Here is a 20,052-nt window from a genome sequence, read left to right on the forward strand (position 1 = left end):
AAGCTTTATACCATGATGAGAGGTACCAACAAGATACCGAAGTAACCGTTTTAGAGCGACCCAATGAGAATCTGCAGGTTGATGCATATATTGAGGCTACATCTGTTGACAGCAAAGGCAACAATATATTGAGGTATTATTGTTTCAAAAAAGAATATACGATTAATATTATAATTCAGCAATTTTTTTTATAAAAACAATTATTTTAGATATTCAATTAAAAGATTTAGAAACGTGTGTGAAAATATCAAACTACTTATTTCAAAACGCACAAAGTACTAACGTGAGTTTTCATGCACCGTCATTAATATATAATTATAATTATAGGTGTTAATAAGATAATAAAAGAAATATATTTAATTTTGTGTGTTTTATTGAGAGCTGAGACATCTTAATGTGTGTATAAACTGAGAATGATATATAAAAATAGAGAGAATATTGTTTAAGTTCATTTCAGCTCAACTTTTTTATACACTCTGCCCAATATTTTTATGCGCTAATATAGAGATACTCATGATCGGCATTGGCAGGCAGCCTGCGTGTATATACGAAGATTATGTTCGGATGTGCTGTTAGCCTGTTACCGATTGTTGTGCAATTTAGAAAGAATGTCCGTAAAAAAATATTATTATAAAAATCAGATAAATGTTTTGTAATTTTCTTTTTTACATTCAATATATAAAAAATTAATATTTTTGAGAAGATTTGATAATGAAATTTATGATAATTTTTTACAAAAGCTGAAAAGTAGCATTTTGCAAAAGTCTGGGTGAGTTTATTATTTCTAAACTAAAAATTGCCATTCAAAATATTTACTTTTAAAATTTTACAAACAATTTTTCACCTAAGCAAAATATTATTATTAAGTCTGCAACAATAATAGCAAACATTATCTAATTAATTAATAATAGATGTTATTATCTTACTAACTGTAACTAACAGAGCTTTTCCTAAAAAAAACTAAAAAACTTTAATACAATATTATTGTTCAAATAATATAAATATAATTTTTTATATATATAAAAATAATTTAATAATTTAATATTTCACATATTATATGGTTTCGTATTGGATAAAAAATCCGCACTAGATCAGTAAAATCCATATTAAGATGCAGCAACATAACTTAACTTAAATCAAACCTCCCCTCGAAATATTGACACCAAATGACAAAAAATTATTTTAACTTTCAAAAACAGCATCTAAAGAAATTTGCACTGAAAAAGAATAAGAAGAATCATCTAAAGAAATAAAACCAAAAATATTTATTTATGTAGTTGCTTTCCTTTTTGTCTTATAATTATTGTTTCACTCCCACAAGCAATACCAATAAGCAATAAACAAAATCAACCACCCAATCATCTCTTGGACTTCATACAAACAAATGGCTACAACTCTCTCGGTCCGGCCCAACCGCGCCATCTTCTGCCGTGACTCTCCCCATTTCCGACGACCCCATCTGCCGGCGCGTCGATTAAAGAATACCCATCTCGACAAACTCTTCAGCCGAGCCACGGCGCTGAGTTTGAGCCACAGGTCATTGGTGGGTGTGTTGTTGGCTAGCTCACGAGCTGATGACTCGGCTCCCTCTGAGATGTCTGTGGAGAACGCTCTGAAATTGCTGGGTGTGGATGAAGGAGCTAGCTTTGATGATATTCTTAGAGCCAAGAAATCTATTCTTGCTGGATGTAAAGATGATGACCAAGATTCTATTGCCAAGGTATAACTTGTTAGTAGTGCCTAATTGGGGCTAAATAGTAAGACTAATGGTTCCGGCTTTCGGGTTTGAATAGGATGTAAATCTGTAAGATCATGTTTATGCTTATATATTTTCGAGAAATTGTTGGAATTATAGTTTTGTTATGGTTAAGTGATTTGCTTGACTTTGATTGAAATAAATTTTATGTCTTTATGACCTTTGTGTGGTATTGTAGTTATAATTGTGCTTACCTGGATTGTGAGATTGGGAGGATCATGGTGTTGTAGTGATCTTTGTTAATGTGCACATGGGTTCTATGTGTTCAATTCTACGAGCCAACTATAAATCACTAAATTGCACCAATGTTAATACTAGAAATCATCTGTTTGCAGTTCAGACGGAATATATACAAGTGTTTTATTTAGGCACATCAATTCGTTGAGTGGCCTCTTTTCGTCCAAGGCATGATGTAAATTTGGTTCTCCATAATTTCTTGTCTTCATATCTTAGAACCTATTTAAGGCTTAATTTATGTGTATACTATCTAGTATCTGAGTAACGCTTATTCAATTAAGCATCACTTACATGACTTCACTGAAAATGCCATATTATTGTTGTTGAGAACACATATAAAGCTGTTGAAATTTCGGGAATCACAATTTGTTGACTATAATGAAATAGAATATGAAAGTGAGAACTAGTAGGAATTGGAGAACTTTGTATAACTAAATTGTTGCTAGATTATGTGAATTCTAGGGAACATTGTATAACATTTTGAACTTGAGCCCATGAGCACCAGTTATATAATCTTGTTGCCTAAGATTACAGCAGAATTACTGTCCAGTGATACTGTACTTAAATTCTTTATTCTTGTTTGGTAAGCCAGGTGGCATGTGTCAAAGGTCAAACCCTTTTTAGGAATTTCCATATGACAAACTAGTTAGAGTTTTAGGCATCAACTAAAAATATTAACTTCATGACTACACATCTTTCCTCCTAGCTAGTTGGAAGAAGTATCTTTTGGTTTAAGAACATACTCGATGAACAAAATATTCATCTTCAATTCTATATTTATTTATTTAATAACATCTCGATTCAAAGTCTTAAAGTCAAATTCTAATATCGTCGTCTTCTTTTTTATTAATTAAATTTTACATTTCTTTGGTATAATGATGAATATCTTCACAATGGTCATTTTTTTTAATACATAGTGGTATGTTAGACTCAAAGTCTCCGTTCTTGAAGTTGTCATCTGTATTGTTTACTTATTGATTTATCAATCAACTGAGTCTCATAGAATTATCATTATTCTTACTGTTCTCTTTTAATATATTTTTCAGGTAGAGGCTGCATATGATATGTTGCTCATGCAGAGCTTCTCACAACGAAGAGCTGGAAAAGTTATTAATAATAGCATTAGATATGCTGATGTTAAACCTGTTGCTGCTCCTCGGCTGGGATCAGCACCAAAGTGGCTGGAAGCAACTATGAAAAATTCCCCAGTTTCAATTGAATCACCATCCACCACAGATTTGGGCATACAAGCTGGAGTATATGGAGCTCTAATGGCGCTAACCTATGCTAACGGAGCTTCTACATCTTCAACGGGTTTATATAGCGGAGCTGATGTTTCTGGATTGGTTGTTGCGTCTAGTTTTGCTGCCTCCTTATATTTCATGACCAAAAAGAATGTTAAGCTAGGTAAAGGAAAGATAATAATGGTTTTTTATTTTTATGTTGTCCTTTTTAATGGCTTGCTTTCTTTTGCATGAATTGTTTTATGTCTCATCTATCACATGAAGAGTCTCATATGGACTTTTAAAGTTCAAGTGATAGCATGCCAAGAATAAAAGTAATTTGGATTTCATGATACAACTATCAAGTGAATCATTTAAAAGTTACTACACAGATTTATTTGACAAGATGAAAGTGGGTTGGAGGTGGGAATGTGCTTTATATTTTGTTTGGAATATTGTTTATAATTCTATAGAATCTACGTGATACTTCCATTGAATCTTATAAAAAATCCCTTATATAATTCAGCGGGTACTCCATAGTATATGTTATAGACATGTGTAATAGAAGTAGGATGCTGTTTATAATTCGGGTTCACTTGAATTGGATAAACCTATGCCACATTAGTATTGCTAGAAAGATACTGTTCTTGTAATACTTTCTATGGTATTGGAAGTGAAAATTATGTAACGTTTCATTAGTAATAAGTTCTGCATCTTGATGATCTGGATTTGAATTCACTTAACTTCTTCAAAGGTCTAATAGGTTTGTCAGTTGGTCATACCTCATGAACCAGCAGTCCTCAAGTTTAGGTTACCTTCAATAAAAACACTATACCTGATATGCATATAAAAAAGAAGAAAAGAAAACGAAGTGTACCAGTTTACGGAGTTTGCTGCAGTACCTGCATATGCATGTCAGTGATGTTAGCTCTTCTATATATTTTACAGGGAAGGCAACTTTAATTACAATTGGGGGGCTTGCGGCTGGTGCAGTTGTGGGGTCAGCTGTTGAGAACTGGTTACAGGTAGACATCGTCCCATTTCTTGGGGTACACTCCCCTGCTACGGTTGTGAGTGAATTTATTATTTTTTCTCAGTTTTTGGTTTCTTTGTACTTGCGATAGAAAAAGGGCATTAAATCTTTCAGATGCTGGTCACTTGCTTCTGTGAGATGTGTAATTAAATGTATTTGTGCAAATAGATTGTTAGAACTTTACATCAGTTGAAATATATTGCTTTCAAATGGTAAAATGATTGTACAGTTTAGTTTTTTTTTTTTTTTACACTACATGAATGGAACAACAAATCTTAGAACTAAAAGCCTAGTTCTGAACATGAAGGAGTGTTTAGTTCTGTGTTGAGAATGCTAGCTATATGCATTCAGATGTATGGAGGAAAACCATCTTCTCACATGGGTGGTCTCCTTAACTGAAGGACTTTTTACATCGTGATTCCCTTCTCTGTAATGGCCAAGGTCCCATGACACTCAAAAGTAGCAATTTATCGAGGACTCAAAAACTCTACATAACCCTGCCTAAAACCATTTAATGCGGTTCCTCTGTTTTCTTAGCATGTTCTTGTGTTTTTTCTGTTCTTCAACCTTGAGTCTGAACCAGCAAACCTTCCCTTATCTTAGCATCTTTTTTGGATATGAGAAATACATCTTGAACAATATTGAGGAAGCTACTCTAATAAATTTGGATTGAAACACTTCTCTGTTTAGTTAAAAATTTAGTGGACATCTCTTATTTTGAATTGATTGTAGCACTGGAATATAATTGTACAGAATTAAGAACCAGATTGATGGAGGCTGGTATTGCCTATTATTGGCTTATAGCCCTCGGTGGCATTTTTAAGTTCAGTAACAGGAATGAGTTTTAAACATTTGGAGTTTTCAGTTCTTCCATCGTGAATCTCTCAGATTAAATTTTTCCAAACTGTCTCTTTATTATCTCTCTGCAACTTCAATATCAAATCGGCAAGGCTGCAAGCAAAAGTTAGGAGTGGATAACCTTGTGGTTGGTAAGCAAAATTTAAGAGTGGATTACCTTATGTTAGTGTTTGGTTTGAGAGAACGAAATGAAATGACTAAAACTAAGCGTGGATAACCTCATGCTCAAACACGCATGAGAGTATGATAGAGTATGATAGGCGGTTGGGTTGGCCGCCTATACTATACCAATTTAATAAATATCAGGTCCTGAATGCACGATCTACCTGCAACCATATGGATCGTATCCGTGTACTGCGTACACAATAAATCAAGTTGATCATATAAACCTTCAATTAAAAGCATGGCATAATATATAAGAGACGTTTGGTTCATTTATATAAGAAACGTTTAGTTCATGGTTAATTAATGAGCTTGGTTAACTTGAATCGATATCTCAAATCCATGTGTTGGTTTTTAGATTAACAATTTTGTGACATGGAATGAGAACCTTAATCTACTTGGAGGGTAAATCATTCCTTACACACCTGTTGGGATATTCGTTTCCATATCTCTTATTCTCATACCCCTCATACTCATATGTTTCATTCTGATTCCCGATTCTCATTTTCACTTACGACCGAGACGCTTCAAGATTCGTATTCATATCCTTTATTCTCATGCCCCTCATTCTCAATGTTTTATTCTGATTCCCGATTCTCATTTCCACTTACGATCTAGACGCTCCAAGAGGTGTTTGGTTCATAATTAATGAGCCCAGTTACACGAAATCGGAACATCAAATTCATGTGTTGGTGTTCGGATTAACAATTTTGTGACATAGAATGAGAAACTCAATTCCACTTGAAAGGCTTTGACATATTTATTCCCATTTATATCCCATACTCTTCATCCTCATTCTTACTCAGATCCAAAAACCCCTTAACATTTAGAATCTCTTTTCCGTTCCTGAAATGTACTGTAATCAACTCGTGTTATTTTTAAAAAAATATTAGAAAGAGCATGAATCAAAGATTAGTGCACAATGGCATGAGAACCGGCACAAACAAAAATATATTTTACCGTACATGTTATTATCACGTCCGACATGATGAGCATGTCGATCCTCAAGCAATATGACATCACAGAGCTTCCATGCTTGACATATGAAATCATAAGAATTTTCTTTTTCAAGCACATGGAGCTGCTTTTATTTTTCCAACACATTGCTTCTTTTTTGAGGGTGGCATTGTTTATAGTAGGACACTAGAACGTTTTATTTTTTGGTATTTAAAATTTCTTCCAGTGTCACTGCAAGCAACATCTTTGTACTCGTGAGACGAGCATAATTGTACTCCCTCCGTCCCATATTAAGTGACCTTATTTGATTTTCACGGAGATTAAAAAGAAGATAGTAAAAAAGTAGAAGTTTAGTTGAAAAGTGGGTAATAAAAAAAAGAATATAAAATAGAGAAGTAGGAGGTGTAATAGTGTAAGGTAGTGTTTAAAAATAGTAAGTGTAATAAGTTCATTCTTTTTGGGACATTCGAAAAAAAAAACAGAGGTCACTTAAAATAGACTGAGGGAGTATTTAGTAAGTAGTAAAAAGATCTAAGAATTCGTTGGCCTTGACTAGAGTCTAAGAGAACACATCCCTCTCAATCGAACATGCAGTCTGAATAAGATCCCTCATTCCTCATAACAAAGCATTTACTAGATATTTTACTAATCATGATGCAAAGAGCAATTTTGCTGTGTAGGCCACAGACTTGCTTGCATAGACTCAGTAATATGAGCATAGACTCAGTAATATGAAGTGGAACGCAATATAATCTACACGATACTACATCTACATGAATAAACTAATCAACCAAATCAATTCTCATGTTTTTTATCTTTGCCGTAAGATGTGGTATTGTTTTAACAAAATACAGTATCTTTTATGTTTACATCTATACTATACTATAAAAAGTCGTACAAAATTTTGTTAATATAATTTAATTAAAATTTAATTCATTAATACTAAAATACTAACAAAATGGTGTTAAGATTTAAATTATAATTAATAAATTACGAATTATATACCCGCCCGTGCTTTGCAAGGCTAGTATGTATTTATATAAACACTCAGTAAATCTCTCCTTGAAGTCTAAACTTGCAAAGTTAGAGCTACTAGAAATATATACAGTACTATTATATTTTATTAATAACTATATTTCAAATATGTTTGATTTTATAAAATAATTTTAAAATAAAAGAAATATTTTTCATGCAAAATTTATTACTATACAACATAGCTATGCATGCATGCATCTTATATAAAATTGGACATTTAATAATGGATACTTTTCTATTGAATGAAAGTTCAATCAATATACTTATATAAAGGAGAAGCGAGGGGCGTGTAGGTGGCGCCTCTCACATCGCTCTGTTCTATTTTTCTAATTTTCTGGAATTTTTGGATGAAAAATATCAAAAATTAGAACTACCTTTTTTTAGTTTCGGATATATTAGAAGCAGGTTTCAGAATCTGATTTTGTTTCAGATTATTTATGGAATATAATAGCTTGAAAGTTTTAATCTGATTTGATTTTGTTTCAGATTATTAAATTATGGGAAAGACAAATTATTTATGGAATATAGTAGCTTGAAAATTTTAATCTGATTTTGTTCAGATTATTTAATTATGGAAAAGAGTAGCAAACAAGTCTCTCTGCATCTATAAATACCCGTATAGATCGTTGGGTTTTGAATCATCTAAACACAACCTCCTCTCTCAATACCACAAACCTACCTGATAGTTCTCTTACTCGATTTTTAAAGGAAAAGCGAGGAGCGTGTAGGTGGCGCCTCTCACATCGCTCCGTTCTATTTTTCAAATTTTCAATACCCGTATAGATCGTAGGATTTTGAATCATCTAAACACAACCTCCTCTCTCAATACCACAAACCTACCTGATAGTTCTCTTACTCGATTTTTAGAGGAGGAGCGTGTAGGTGGCGCCTCTCGCATCGCTCCGTTCTATTTTTTCTAATTTTCTGAAATTTTTGGATGAAAAATATCAAAAATTAGAAATACCTTTCTCTTGCTCGATTTCTAACTTGGAAGTGTCGTTCTTCTGCAACGATAAGTGAAGGCTGTTTATACAGCAAAGGTTGTTGCAAGCAAATGTAGTTATAAACCGTTATATTGGAGTCGACAAAACCAAACACGGGAAAAGAATATAGTCTTGACATGATATTGATGGTTGATGTCAATAAATTAATTATTAGTGATGTATGTTTGTTGGTTATTCTTTTATAATATCTGTTTTGTTCATCGGACATGTTTGTTGTTGTTAATGTTTATATTATTTACTTTGTATACATGAAAGAATTATTCATGCATTATCTGTTTGTTCCGTTCAATCAATTTTTGAGAGAGTACTTATATTTAAGTTAGATGTTTTTGTGCACAATCAATCCAAAAAAATTGGAGGAAGGTGACAATGTAAGAACATGATTACTTTAAAAAAAAAACAAATAAAATTAAGATTCGTCATACTTTAAATTGTTAATTACGTGTATAAATTTATTTTCATTTTTTCACCATGAATTATAGTCCAATTTTGCAATTTTATATGTTAGTATTGGTATTACATCAAGATTTTTATAATATAAATTTATTTTATCCTACAAATATTAACTTTGAAATATTAATATACTTTTTATAGACAGCTATAAAATTATTTTATTCTACAAATATTAATATTGAATCATTAATATAATTTTTATAGACCGCCGCAACGCGCGGCTTCTCAACTTTTTAACTAACCCATCTTATTTCTCTTTTAATTACACAACTATTTCAATTCAAAATTTATACTTTAAACTAATAATATTATCAAAAATAACTTTCTTATATTGATTATTTTTATCAACTAATATAATAAATATAAATTAATATTATAATGTGACTTGAAAATATGTGATTGAAATAATTATAAATAACACCATTTCTCCTGGCTTGACCAGTTTGTATATATACTTCATCATTGACTAATCACTTCATGATATTTTTTTACAAAATCATGGCACTTGTCTGATATAATTTATTAATTTGTTATTCATATATAATCATGACATGAGTCTAACGTAAGTGTAGATTTGAGTTTCACATATGTTTACACGTCAGACATATATGATCATGACGTGAGTTTTATGTAAGTGTAGATTTGAGGTTGACATAGGTTTAGACGTCATATACTATAATAACACTACCAATAGATATGATAACATGTAATACGGTTATATGAGAAAATCCATCACTTAATTATGATGAGAATAAAAATTATTTGACAATTTGAAACGCATAACTCCTCAACATTCTGAGTGTAAGTTTTCTAATAATGAAATCTTATTTTTAAAACATTATCTCAAATTTTTTGAATATTTGAATATTATTTAATTTAAATATCATCTTAAATAAATAATAACTTTCGTATATATGAATGTAGATAAAAGTTCAATATTAGAAAAAACAAAATTCTCTTATTCACACTCAGTTTTACGAAAATTCTTCATATAGTAAAATTGATTTATGTCAAATTAGCGAATTAACACATATTTTTAAGATCAAAACTCGTTAAATATAGTTTGTTCACGTGACTCCATTCTTTTTTTTAATTTGGACTCTTTACTCAAATTTTTAAAATAATCATAATATATTAGTTAATTTAGAAAATGATTTATTTTATATGTTTATAAGTTTTATAGTAAATGAATATTGATGTATTTTCTAATATGAACTTATAAATTTTAATGTAGCAGTTTGGAAAATCTTGAATAAAAATTGACTTCTCTTAATTTCAATATATAGAAATATATATGCAAAATACACCATATGTGAAATCTTATTGACATTTTGAACAAATTGTATTGAAAAAGTAAAAAGTATTTAAGATATTAGAATATAATTTTTAATAGAATTATAGTCGAGACAATATTATATTTTCATGAGTAGCAAAATTGTAAAAGGAATATACATAAATTTAAGACAAAATATTTCTATTTAATATCTAACCGATGGGAAAAAGGGTTTAGCCCAAAAAACGCATCTCCAGTTACAACAGGAGAACCCCTATATTTTGTTTTAAAAATTAATTAATTATGACCTATATATATCCCATCAACTTGAACACAAATCACACCAAACTCATTTAGTTAATACTCCTATATATTTGGCAAGAGATGTCTTCTCCAAAAGGTGGTGACAACATGGGAAAGGGAGAAAAAGGAGCACCAGAGCCTCAGCAACCGAGAGCTGTCGGTCCATATCGTGGATTAGTCATTAGGAACGATGACTTTTCCATTGGATTAGGGTTGGACTTCAAAGAACCCCTTAACCACTGGTTTCTTCAAACCAAAGAAGCAAAAACTCATCCTACCAATGCTTCTGAGCCTAGGGCACCCGTTTCTTCTGAGCCCGACAAGAAAAACTCGCTGATCACCCCTAGCCCGGAAATGGGCCCCAAGCCTCTTGCTTTTGTTCCTGCTGTTAATGGAGCCACTTTTTCAAATGGGGTTCCTAATGTGGAGGATGCTGCTGCTGCGGAGATGAATGGATCCAAGGACATTGACCTGGATCTTAAACTTTAGATTTTGTTTTTGGATATTTTTTTTGGGTTTCTGGAATAAATTGGTTTGTGCTGTAAAAGAGAATGTTTCCTTTATCTTCATAGTTTTTCCTGAATAAGGAGAAATCATATGATAGATAAAATTTTCAATAATGTAATATTTGTTTTCGAATAAAAAATTGAATGTGCAATGAGTTTCTGCACTTGATTTTACGCACAAGTAGGGTACAATATATATTTTTCTGCAACTAAATATTTTTATTTCGACAAAAGTATATTACTTAGTAAAATGAATTTCATAATATTGTTAAAATTCATAGATTCTTAGAAAAAGAGGAAAAAATGCGGTAATAAAATCCAAAATTTTTGACCAGACTTTTTATGACATAAAAGTTTGCGCGTCAATTTTACGACAGAAAAGCATAAATTATCATATTTTACAGTCATTTCTTACGATAAAATCACTTTCCATTGTATATAATATTTTTACTTGTTAGCATTTTCGTGCAAACAAATAAAATTTTCTCGCGAAACAAACCTTCGTAAATTAATTAGTCTTTCGTAAATTAAATATTACATATCCGTCATAATTAATATATTTAGATAGGTTTATATATCTAAAAATGAAGAAAATGAAATAATATGTTTATATTTTCGTACAAATATATTCCTCATAAGATAAATTATCATAAATTAGTCATAGTAAGTAGTATATTTAAATAGCTATATATATTTAAAATAGAAAATAACATGTTTTATATTTCCTTGGTAATATATCCGTGAGAAATTTATTTAGATAGTTTTAAGTATTTAAAATGATAAATAAATAAAAATGATATAATTTACATTTTCGGCTGAAAAGTAATTGTTGTAAATTTCATATATTAGATTTTTTAAGGAGACAAAATCGAAAAGTTGAAGGAGGAATTATATTATTTATAAAAAATCAGCCGTCCAAAGTTCAAAAAACTATTTTTCTAGGAATTTCTTTCGCCTTCTTTCCGCCATAAAAACTGAAAAGGCTTAAGCCCACACATATCAACTCAGGACGAAACAATAAATTTATGACGAAATTTAAACAGGTGACCAAGATTTTAATTTTAGACCCCTTTAAAAATGACATCCGGTCGTAAAAATAACTATTTAGAAGAAAATTGTTGTTAAATTATCATCGTAAAAAGCTGATATTGTTCATTGTTGTAATTAAATCATGGTAAAATGATATTAGACAGAACAATGTAGCATCCAGAGTATTATCATGCGCTAAACCTAAGATATGGTTAGCTGCAACTTCAGCTCTATGCTTCTATATATGGTGTCTGCCTGCAGCCAACAGAGATCCCCATATCCTAGCTGTAGAAGCCAATGGCATCTCATGGATAAATTTCTTAGCCTTATCAAGATCTCCTTTACGACCCAGAAGATCAAGCATAGAACCATAGTGCTCGATTTGAGGATCGTTCCCATACTCCGTTTTCATTAGGTGGAAGTACTTCCATCCTTGTTCATCCAAGCCAGCAATACTACAGGAAGATAGCACAGAAACAAAAGTGCTTGCATTGGGTTCAATATTATTACCCCTCATCCTGACCTGCAGAACGGTTTAAGAGATTCTTTCGCAAATCCATGAATACCATAAGCCATATATAATTATTGTGTTCCATATATGAAATGACATCCGCTTATTGTACATCCTCATCCTTATTGTTCTCGGTCAAGCCTCGTGAAGGGCCTCTGATAATGACGTATCCCACATCTTGCATACATGTGTCAATAATTATTGTATATCGGGGTAGGCAGGAAGGAGGCTTGAGTTGATGCATCTGGTTTACAATGCATCTGGTCTACTCTGCCAAGTTTGCACGTAGGCAGCAGCAATAAGTCCATTCCACGAGATTATATTTCTCACGTCCATTTGATCAAAAACTTGTTCGGCCAGTCTGAGCTCCTGCAACTTTCCATGCATGTCAATTAGAGTTTTCTCCGATACTAAATGAGGTAGAAACTCCTTCCTAATTGCAAAATGATCATCTATCTAAAATACTACTCTCTTCCTCCCGTTCTTTACATTAATATTTTTGGGCATGCATTGTGAGATTTTTATAAATTATAATTTCATAATATCTTATAAATTAAAAAAACATGATGAAAACATATTTCACAGGAGTCTCATACGTAAACAAAGTTGTTCGGGGACTGAGGGAGTAGTCAATTCTCGTAAATTATATATTGAAAATTATAATTTATATATATTATTTAGTTTTGAAAAATATAAATAAAGCATATTACATTTTAATTTAATTTAACTAAAAATCATAATGTATCATTAATATTAGATTTATGAAAATTAATAATATTATTAAAAATAAAACTGTCGTGCATAACCTGAATAATAAACTAATATAATAAAGAAAATAATTGCTAGTTGGAAGAAGTATCTTTTAGTTTAAGAACATACTTGGTGAACAAAATATTCATCTTCAATTCTATATTTATTTATCTTTGGTATAATGATAAATGTCTTTACAATGGTCTTTTTTTGAATTCACAGTCGTATGTTAGACTCAAAGTCTCCGTTCTTGGAGTTGTCATCTGTATTGCTTACTCATTGATTTATCATTCAACTGAGTCTCATTGAATTATCATTATGCTTACTATTCTCTTTTAATATACTATTCAGGTAGAGGCTGCATATTATATGTTGCTCATGCAGAGCTTCTCACAACGAAGAGCTGGAAAAGTTATTAATAATAGCATTAGATATGCTATTTTAAACCTGTTGCTGCTCCTTGGCTGGGATCAGCTCCGAAGTGGCTGGAAGCAACTATGAAAAATTCCCCAGTTTCAATTGAATCACCATCCACCACAGATTTAGGCATACAAGCTGGAGTATATGGAGCTCTAATGGCGCTAACCTATGCTAATGGAGCTTCTACGTCTTCAACGGGTTTATATAGCGGAGCTGATGTTTCTGGATTGGTTGTTGCTTCTAGTTTTGCTGCATCCCTATATTTCATGACCAAAAAGAATGTTAAGCTAGGTAAAGGAAAGATTAATAATGGTTTTTTCTTTTTATGTTGTCCTTTTAAATGGCTTGCTTTCTTTTGCATGAATTGTTTTATTTCTCTTCCAACACATGAAGAGTCTCATATAGAGACTTTCAAAGTTCAACTGATAGCGCATGCCAAGCATAAAAGTAATGTGGATTTCATGATACAACTATCAAGTGAATCATTTAATAGTTACTACACAGATTTATTTGACAAGATGAAAGTTGGTTGGAGGTGAGCTCTATATTTTGTTTGAAATATTAGTTATAACTCTATAAAATCTGTGTGATACTTCTATAAAATCTTGTGAAAAAGTTCTTTATATATTCAGCAGGTACTCAATAGTATATGTTATAGACATGTGTAATGTAAGTAGGATGCTGTTTATAATTCAGGTTCACTTGAATTGGATAAACCTATGCGACATTAGTATTGCTAGAAAGATACTGTTCTTGTAATAATTTTTATGGTTTGGGAAGTGAAAATCATATAACGTTTCATAAATAATAAGTTCTGCATCTTGATGATCTGGATTTCAATTCATTAAACTTCTTCAAAGGTAATAGGTTTCTGTCAGTTGGTCATACCTCATGAACCAGCAGTCCTCAAGTTTAGGTTATCTTCAATAAAAACAGTAGTCCTGATATGCATATAAACAATAAGAAAAGAAAAGGAAGTATACTAGTTTACGGAGTTTGCTGCAGTACCTGCATATGCATGTCAGTGATGTTAGCTCTTCTATATTTTTCAGGGAAGGCAACTTTAATTACAATTGGGGGGCTTGCGGCTGGTGCAGTTGTGGGGTCAGCTGTTGAGAACTGGTTACAGGTAGACATCGTCCCATTTCTCGGTGTACACTCCCCTGCTACGGTTGTGAGTGAAATTATTATTTTTTCTCAGTTTTTGGTTTCATTGTACTTGCTATAGAAAAAGGGCATTAAATCTTTCAGATGCTGGTCACTTGCTTCTGTGAGATGTGTAATTAAATGTATTTGTGCAAATAGATTGTTAGAACTTTACATCAGTTGAAATATATTGCTTTCAAATGGTAAAATGATTGTACAGTTTAGTTTTTTTTTTTTACACTACAAGAATGCAACAACAAATCTTAGAACTAAAAGGCTAGTTTTAAGCATGAAGGAGTGTTTAGTTCTGTTTGAGAATGCTAGCTATATGCATTCAGATGTTTGGAGGAAAACCATCTTCTCACATGGGTGGTCTCCTTAACTGAAGGACTTTTTACATCATGATTCCCATCTCTGTAATGGCCAAGGTCCCATGACACTCAAAAGTAGCAATTTGTCGAGGACTCAAAAACTCTACATAACCCTGCCTAAAACCATTTAATGTGGTTCCTTTGTTTTCTTAGCATGTTCTTATGTTTTTTCTGTTCTTCAACCTTGAGTCTGAACCAGAAAATCTTTCCTTAGCATCTTTTTTGGATATGAGAAATACATCTTGAATGATATTGAGGAAGCTACTCTGTAATAAATTTTGATTGAAACACTTCTCTGATTAGTTAAAAATTTAGTGGACATCTCTTGGCAATTATTTTGAATTGATTGTAGCACTGGAATAAAATTTTACAGAATTAAGAACCAGATCGATGGAGGCTGGTATTGCTTATTATTTGCTTAGAGCCCTAGGTGGCATTTTTAAGTTCAATAACAGGATAAGTTTTAAACATGTGGAGTTTCAGTTCGTCCATCGCGAACTCTCAGATTAAATTTGCCCAAAACTGTTTCTTTATAATCTTCCTGTAACTTCAATGTCAAATCGACAAGGCTGTTGTGTTTGATTGGAACAATGAAATGACTAAAAATAAGTGTGGATGACCATATGTTCAACACGCATGAGAGTCTGATAGGCCGTTGGCTCGACTATGATTCTGAACGCACAACCCACCTGCACTAGGCTCGAAGAGGCCAGCCCGCCAACACGTTGGACACAATAATTAGCGGACAAGATTTTGGAGCAGCTAGACGCTGGGATTGTAATTGTAGGATAATCAACAAGCCGGTTCTTTGGAGTGCTCATACTCTCTGTAATTGTTGCTTGAAGTCACCGTACTGTTCAACCATATGGATCGTATCCGTGTACAGTGTACCAGCGATCGAACACAATAAATCAAGTTGATCAAATAAATCTTTAGTTAAAAGCATGACATATTATATAAGAGACGTTTGGTTCATATACATGAGCCACGTTTGGTTTATGCGGTGAATGAGTCCGGTTAACAAGAATCGAGAACTCAAACTTGTTTAAATTAACAATTTTGGGATGTGGAATGAGAACCTCAATTTCACTTGGAGAGTAAATAATTCCTTACATACCTCTTAGATATTCATTTCCATACCCGTCATTCTTATATCTTTCATTCTCATTCCCTTCTCATTCACACCTATGATCTAAATGTCCCAAGAGGTGTTTGGTTCATAATTAATGAGTTCAGTTAACCAGAATTGGAACCTCAAATTCATTATGCTAGTTTTTGAATTAACAGTTTTGTGACATTGAATTAGAACCTCAATCCCACTTGAAAGTTAAATTATTTCTTCCACTGCTTTTGACATATCCATTCTCATTTACTCCCATACTCTTCATTTTTAATTTCGATTCTCATTCTAACTCGAAATCCAAACGCCCATAAATATTTTGAATCTCTTTCCCGCTCCTAAAATGGACTGTAATCAACTCTGTTGATTTTAAAAAAATTAGAAAGAGCATGAATCAAAGATTAGTGTACAAATGACATGAGAACTGGCACAAGATTAAAAAAATTAGAAAGAGCATGAATCAAAGATTAGTGCACAAACGGCATGAGAACTGGCACAAGAAAAAGTATATCTACTATCACTCTTTACTATACATGTTATTACCATGTCCGACATGATTAGCATTTCGATCCTCAAGCAATATGACATCACAAAACTTCCATGTTCAACATATGAAATCATAAGAATTTTCTTTTTCAACCACCTGGAGCTGGTTTTATTTTTTCCAACACATTGCTGATTCTTTTTTGAGGGTGGTTCACACTACAACGTTTTTTTTTTTTTTTTTTGATATTTAAAATTTCTTCCAGTGTCACTGCAAGCAACATCTTTGTCATGATATAAAAGCATAATTGTATTTAGTAGTAAAAAAATCTAAAAATTCGTTGGCCTTGACTAGAGTTTAGGAGAACACATCCCTCTCAACCGAACATGCGGTCTGAATAAGATCCCTCGTAACAAAGCATTTACCAGATATTTTACTAATCATGATGCAAAGCCGCAATTTTGCTGTGTAGGCCACAAACTTGCTTGCACATACTCAGTAATATGAAGTGGAACGCAATATAATCTACATGATACTACATCTACATGCATAAATTAATTAACCAAATCAATTCTCATGTTTTTTATCTTGCCATAAGATGTGTGGTATTGTTTTAACAATATACATCTTTTATGTTTACATATGTACTTATATAAACACTCAACAAATCTCTCCTTGAAGTCTAAACTTGCAAAATTAGAGCTACTAGAAATATATACAGTATTATTATATTTTATTAATAATTATATTTCAAAATATTTTTAATATTATAAAATAATTTAAAAATAAAATAAATATTTTTCATGCAAAATTTATTACTATACAACATAGCATGCATGCAGCTTATATAAAATTGGATATTTAATAATGGATACTTTTTTATTGAATGAAAGTTTAATTTTAACTAACCCATATTTCTCTTTTAATTACCCAACTATTTCAATTCAAAATTTTATACTTTAAACTAATAATATTATCAAAAATAACTTTCTTATATTGATTATTTTTATCAACTAATATAATAAATATAAATTAATATTATAATGTGACTTGAAAATATATGATTGAAATAATTATAAATAACACGACTTATCTTGGGCTGGGCTCCCTGACCAGTATGTATATATACTTCATCATTGACTAATCACTTCATGAGAATATATTTTATTCATTTTTCACAAAATCATGGCACTTGTCTAATATAATTTATTAATTTATTATTCATATATCATCATGACATAAGTTTAACGTAAGTGTAGATTTGAGTTTGACATATGTTTAGACGTCAGACATATATGATCATGACATGAGTTTTATGTAAGTGTAGATTTGAGGTTGACATAGGTTTAAACGCCAGACTTACGTAATATGTAATACAGTTATATACTACAATAACACCAATAGATATGATAACATGTAATACGGTTATATGAGAAAATCCATCACTTAATTATGATGAGAATAACAATTATTTGACAATTTGACCCCTCAACATTCTGAGTGTAAGTTTTCTAATGGTGATATTTTATTTTTAAAGTATTATCTTCAATTTTTTTGAATATTTGAATATTTTTTAATTTAAATATCATCTTAAATAAATAATAAATAATAACTTTCGTATATATGAATGTAAATAAAAGTTCAATATTAGAAAAAACAAAATTCTCTTATTCACAATGAGTTTTACGAAAATTCTTCATATAGTAAAATTGATTTATGTCAAATTAGCGAATTAACACATATTTCAAACTCGTTAAATATAGTGTGTTCACGTAACTCCATTCTTTTTTTTTTAATTTGGACTCTTTACTCAAATTTTAAAATAGTCATAATATATTAGTTAATTTAGAAAATGATTTATTTTATATGTTTATAAGTTTTATAGTAAATGAATACTGTATTTTCTAATATGAACTTATAAATTTTAATGTAGCAGTTTGGAAAATCTTGAATAATATTTGACTTCTCTTAATTTCAATATATAGAAATATATATACAAAATACACCATATGTGAAATCTTATTGACATTTTGAACAAATTGTATTGAAAAGTAAAAAATATTTAAGATATTAGAATATAACTTTTAATAAGAATTATAGTTGAGACAATATTATATTTTCACGGGTAGCAAAAAAATGTTATACTATTAAATTAAAAATTAAAAATTTGCATAAAATATTAAAATTGAAAATTTCTACTAACAAAATTGTACAAGGAATATACATAAATTTAAGACAAAATATCGATATAATATTTAACTGATGGAAAAAAAGGGTTTAGCCCAAAAACGCATTTCCAGTTACAAGTTACAACAGGTGAACCCCTATATTTTGTTTTAAAAATTAATTAATTATGACCTATATATATCCCATCAACTTGAACACAAATCACACCAAACTCATTTAGTTAATATTCCTATATATTTGGCAAGAGATGTCTTCTCCAAAAGATGGTGACAACATGGGAAAGATAGGAAAAGGAGCACCAGATCAGCAACCGAGAGCTGTCGGTCCATATCGTGGATTAGTCATTAGGAACGATGACTTTTCCATTGGATTAGGGTTGGACTTCACTGAACCCCTCAACCCCTGGTTTCTTCAAAAGATAAAACCAAAAACTCATCCTACCAATGCTTCTGAGCCTAGGGCACCCGTTTCTTCTGAGACCTGCAAGGAAAACTCGCTGATCACCCCTAGCCCGGAAATGGCCCCCAAGCCTCTTGCTTTTGCTCCTGCTTATAATGGAGCCACTTGTCCAAATGGTGTTCCTAATGTGAAGGATGCTGCTTCTGGGGAGATGAATGGATCCGACATTGACCTGGATCTCAAACTCTAGATTTTGTTTTTGGTTATTTCCATCGGCTTTTACCGTTGGAAAGCCCCAATCTTTTCTTCTTTTAGCGGTTTTTGTTCATCTTTTGCTTTTGTTCAATAAGTTCCCAATTTATTTGGGTTTTGTTTGGTCTCTCCTTGTGTGAGAGTTTGATTTTGATTTTCTTTACTGTTCATCATGTCCGAGATTCTAGATCCGGAGGATTTTGATGGTGTTGATTCGATGATTAAGGTTATTATGGTGATACATCTATGTTCGATTGCTCAAAACAACAGTTGGAGAATTACAATATCTATATATCTCTACAAAAAAATCGTTTGGTTGCCTATCCAAGATGGAAGGATTCAACAACGATATTATTACGCGTTTGTTCAATTTCGATCATATATGTAGATGCCGTATGACGTTTTATTATTGAATTTTACTATCCTTGTTCAAAAAAAGTATATTACTTAGTAAATTGAATTTCATAATATTGTTAAAATTCATAGATTCTTAAAAAGAGAGGAAGAAATACGATAATAAAATCCATTTTTTTACCGACTTTTTATGACATAAAAGTTTGCACGTCAATTTTACGACTAGAAA

General features: G+C 31.4%; 1 protein-coding gene and 1 pseudogene across 1 annotated transcript; both read left to right on the forward strand.

Annotated features, from left to right (window-relative positions):
• Nucleotides 1-1,301: 1,301 nt before the first annotated feature.
• LOC108204289 (protein CHAPERONE-LIKE PROTEIN OF POR1, chloroplastic) lies at nt 1,302-4,467 on the forward strand. Its single transcript, XM_017373649.2, has 3 exons — nt 1,302-1,720; nt 3,040-3,400; nt 4,165-4,467. Exons 1-3 carry the CDS (start codon nt 1,385-1,387, stop codon nt 4,338-4,340), a joined length of 873 nt encoding a protein of 290 aa, XP_017229138.1. The 5' UTR covers nt 1,302-1,384; the 3' UTR covers nt 4,341-4,467.
• Nucleotides 4,468-13,316: 8,849 nt separating this feature from the next.
• LOC108222880 (protein CHAPERONE-LIKE PROTEIN OF POR1, chloroplastic-like) lies at nt 13,317-14,865 on the forward strand (annotated as a pseudogene).
• Nucleotides 14,866-20,052: the final 5,187 nt, after the last annotated feature.

Source organism: Daucus carota, chromosome 1 (genome assembly GCF_001625215.2).
Source record: "Daucus carota subsp. sativus chromosome 1, DH1 v3.0, whole genome shotgun sequence".
Lineage (NCBI taxonomy): Eukaryota > Viridiplantae > Streptophyta > Magnoliopsida > Apiales > Apiaceae > Daucus > Daucus carota.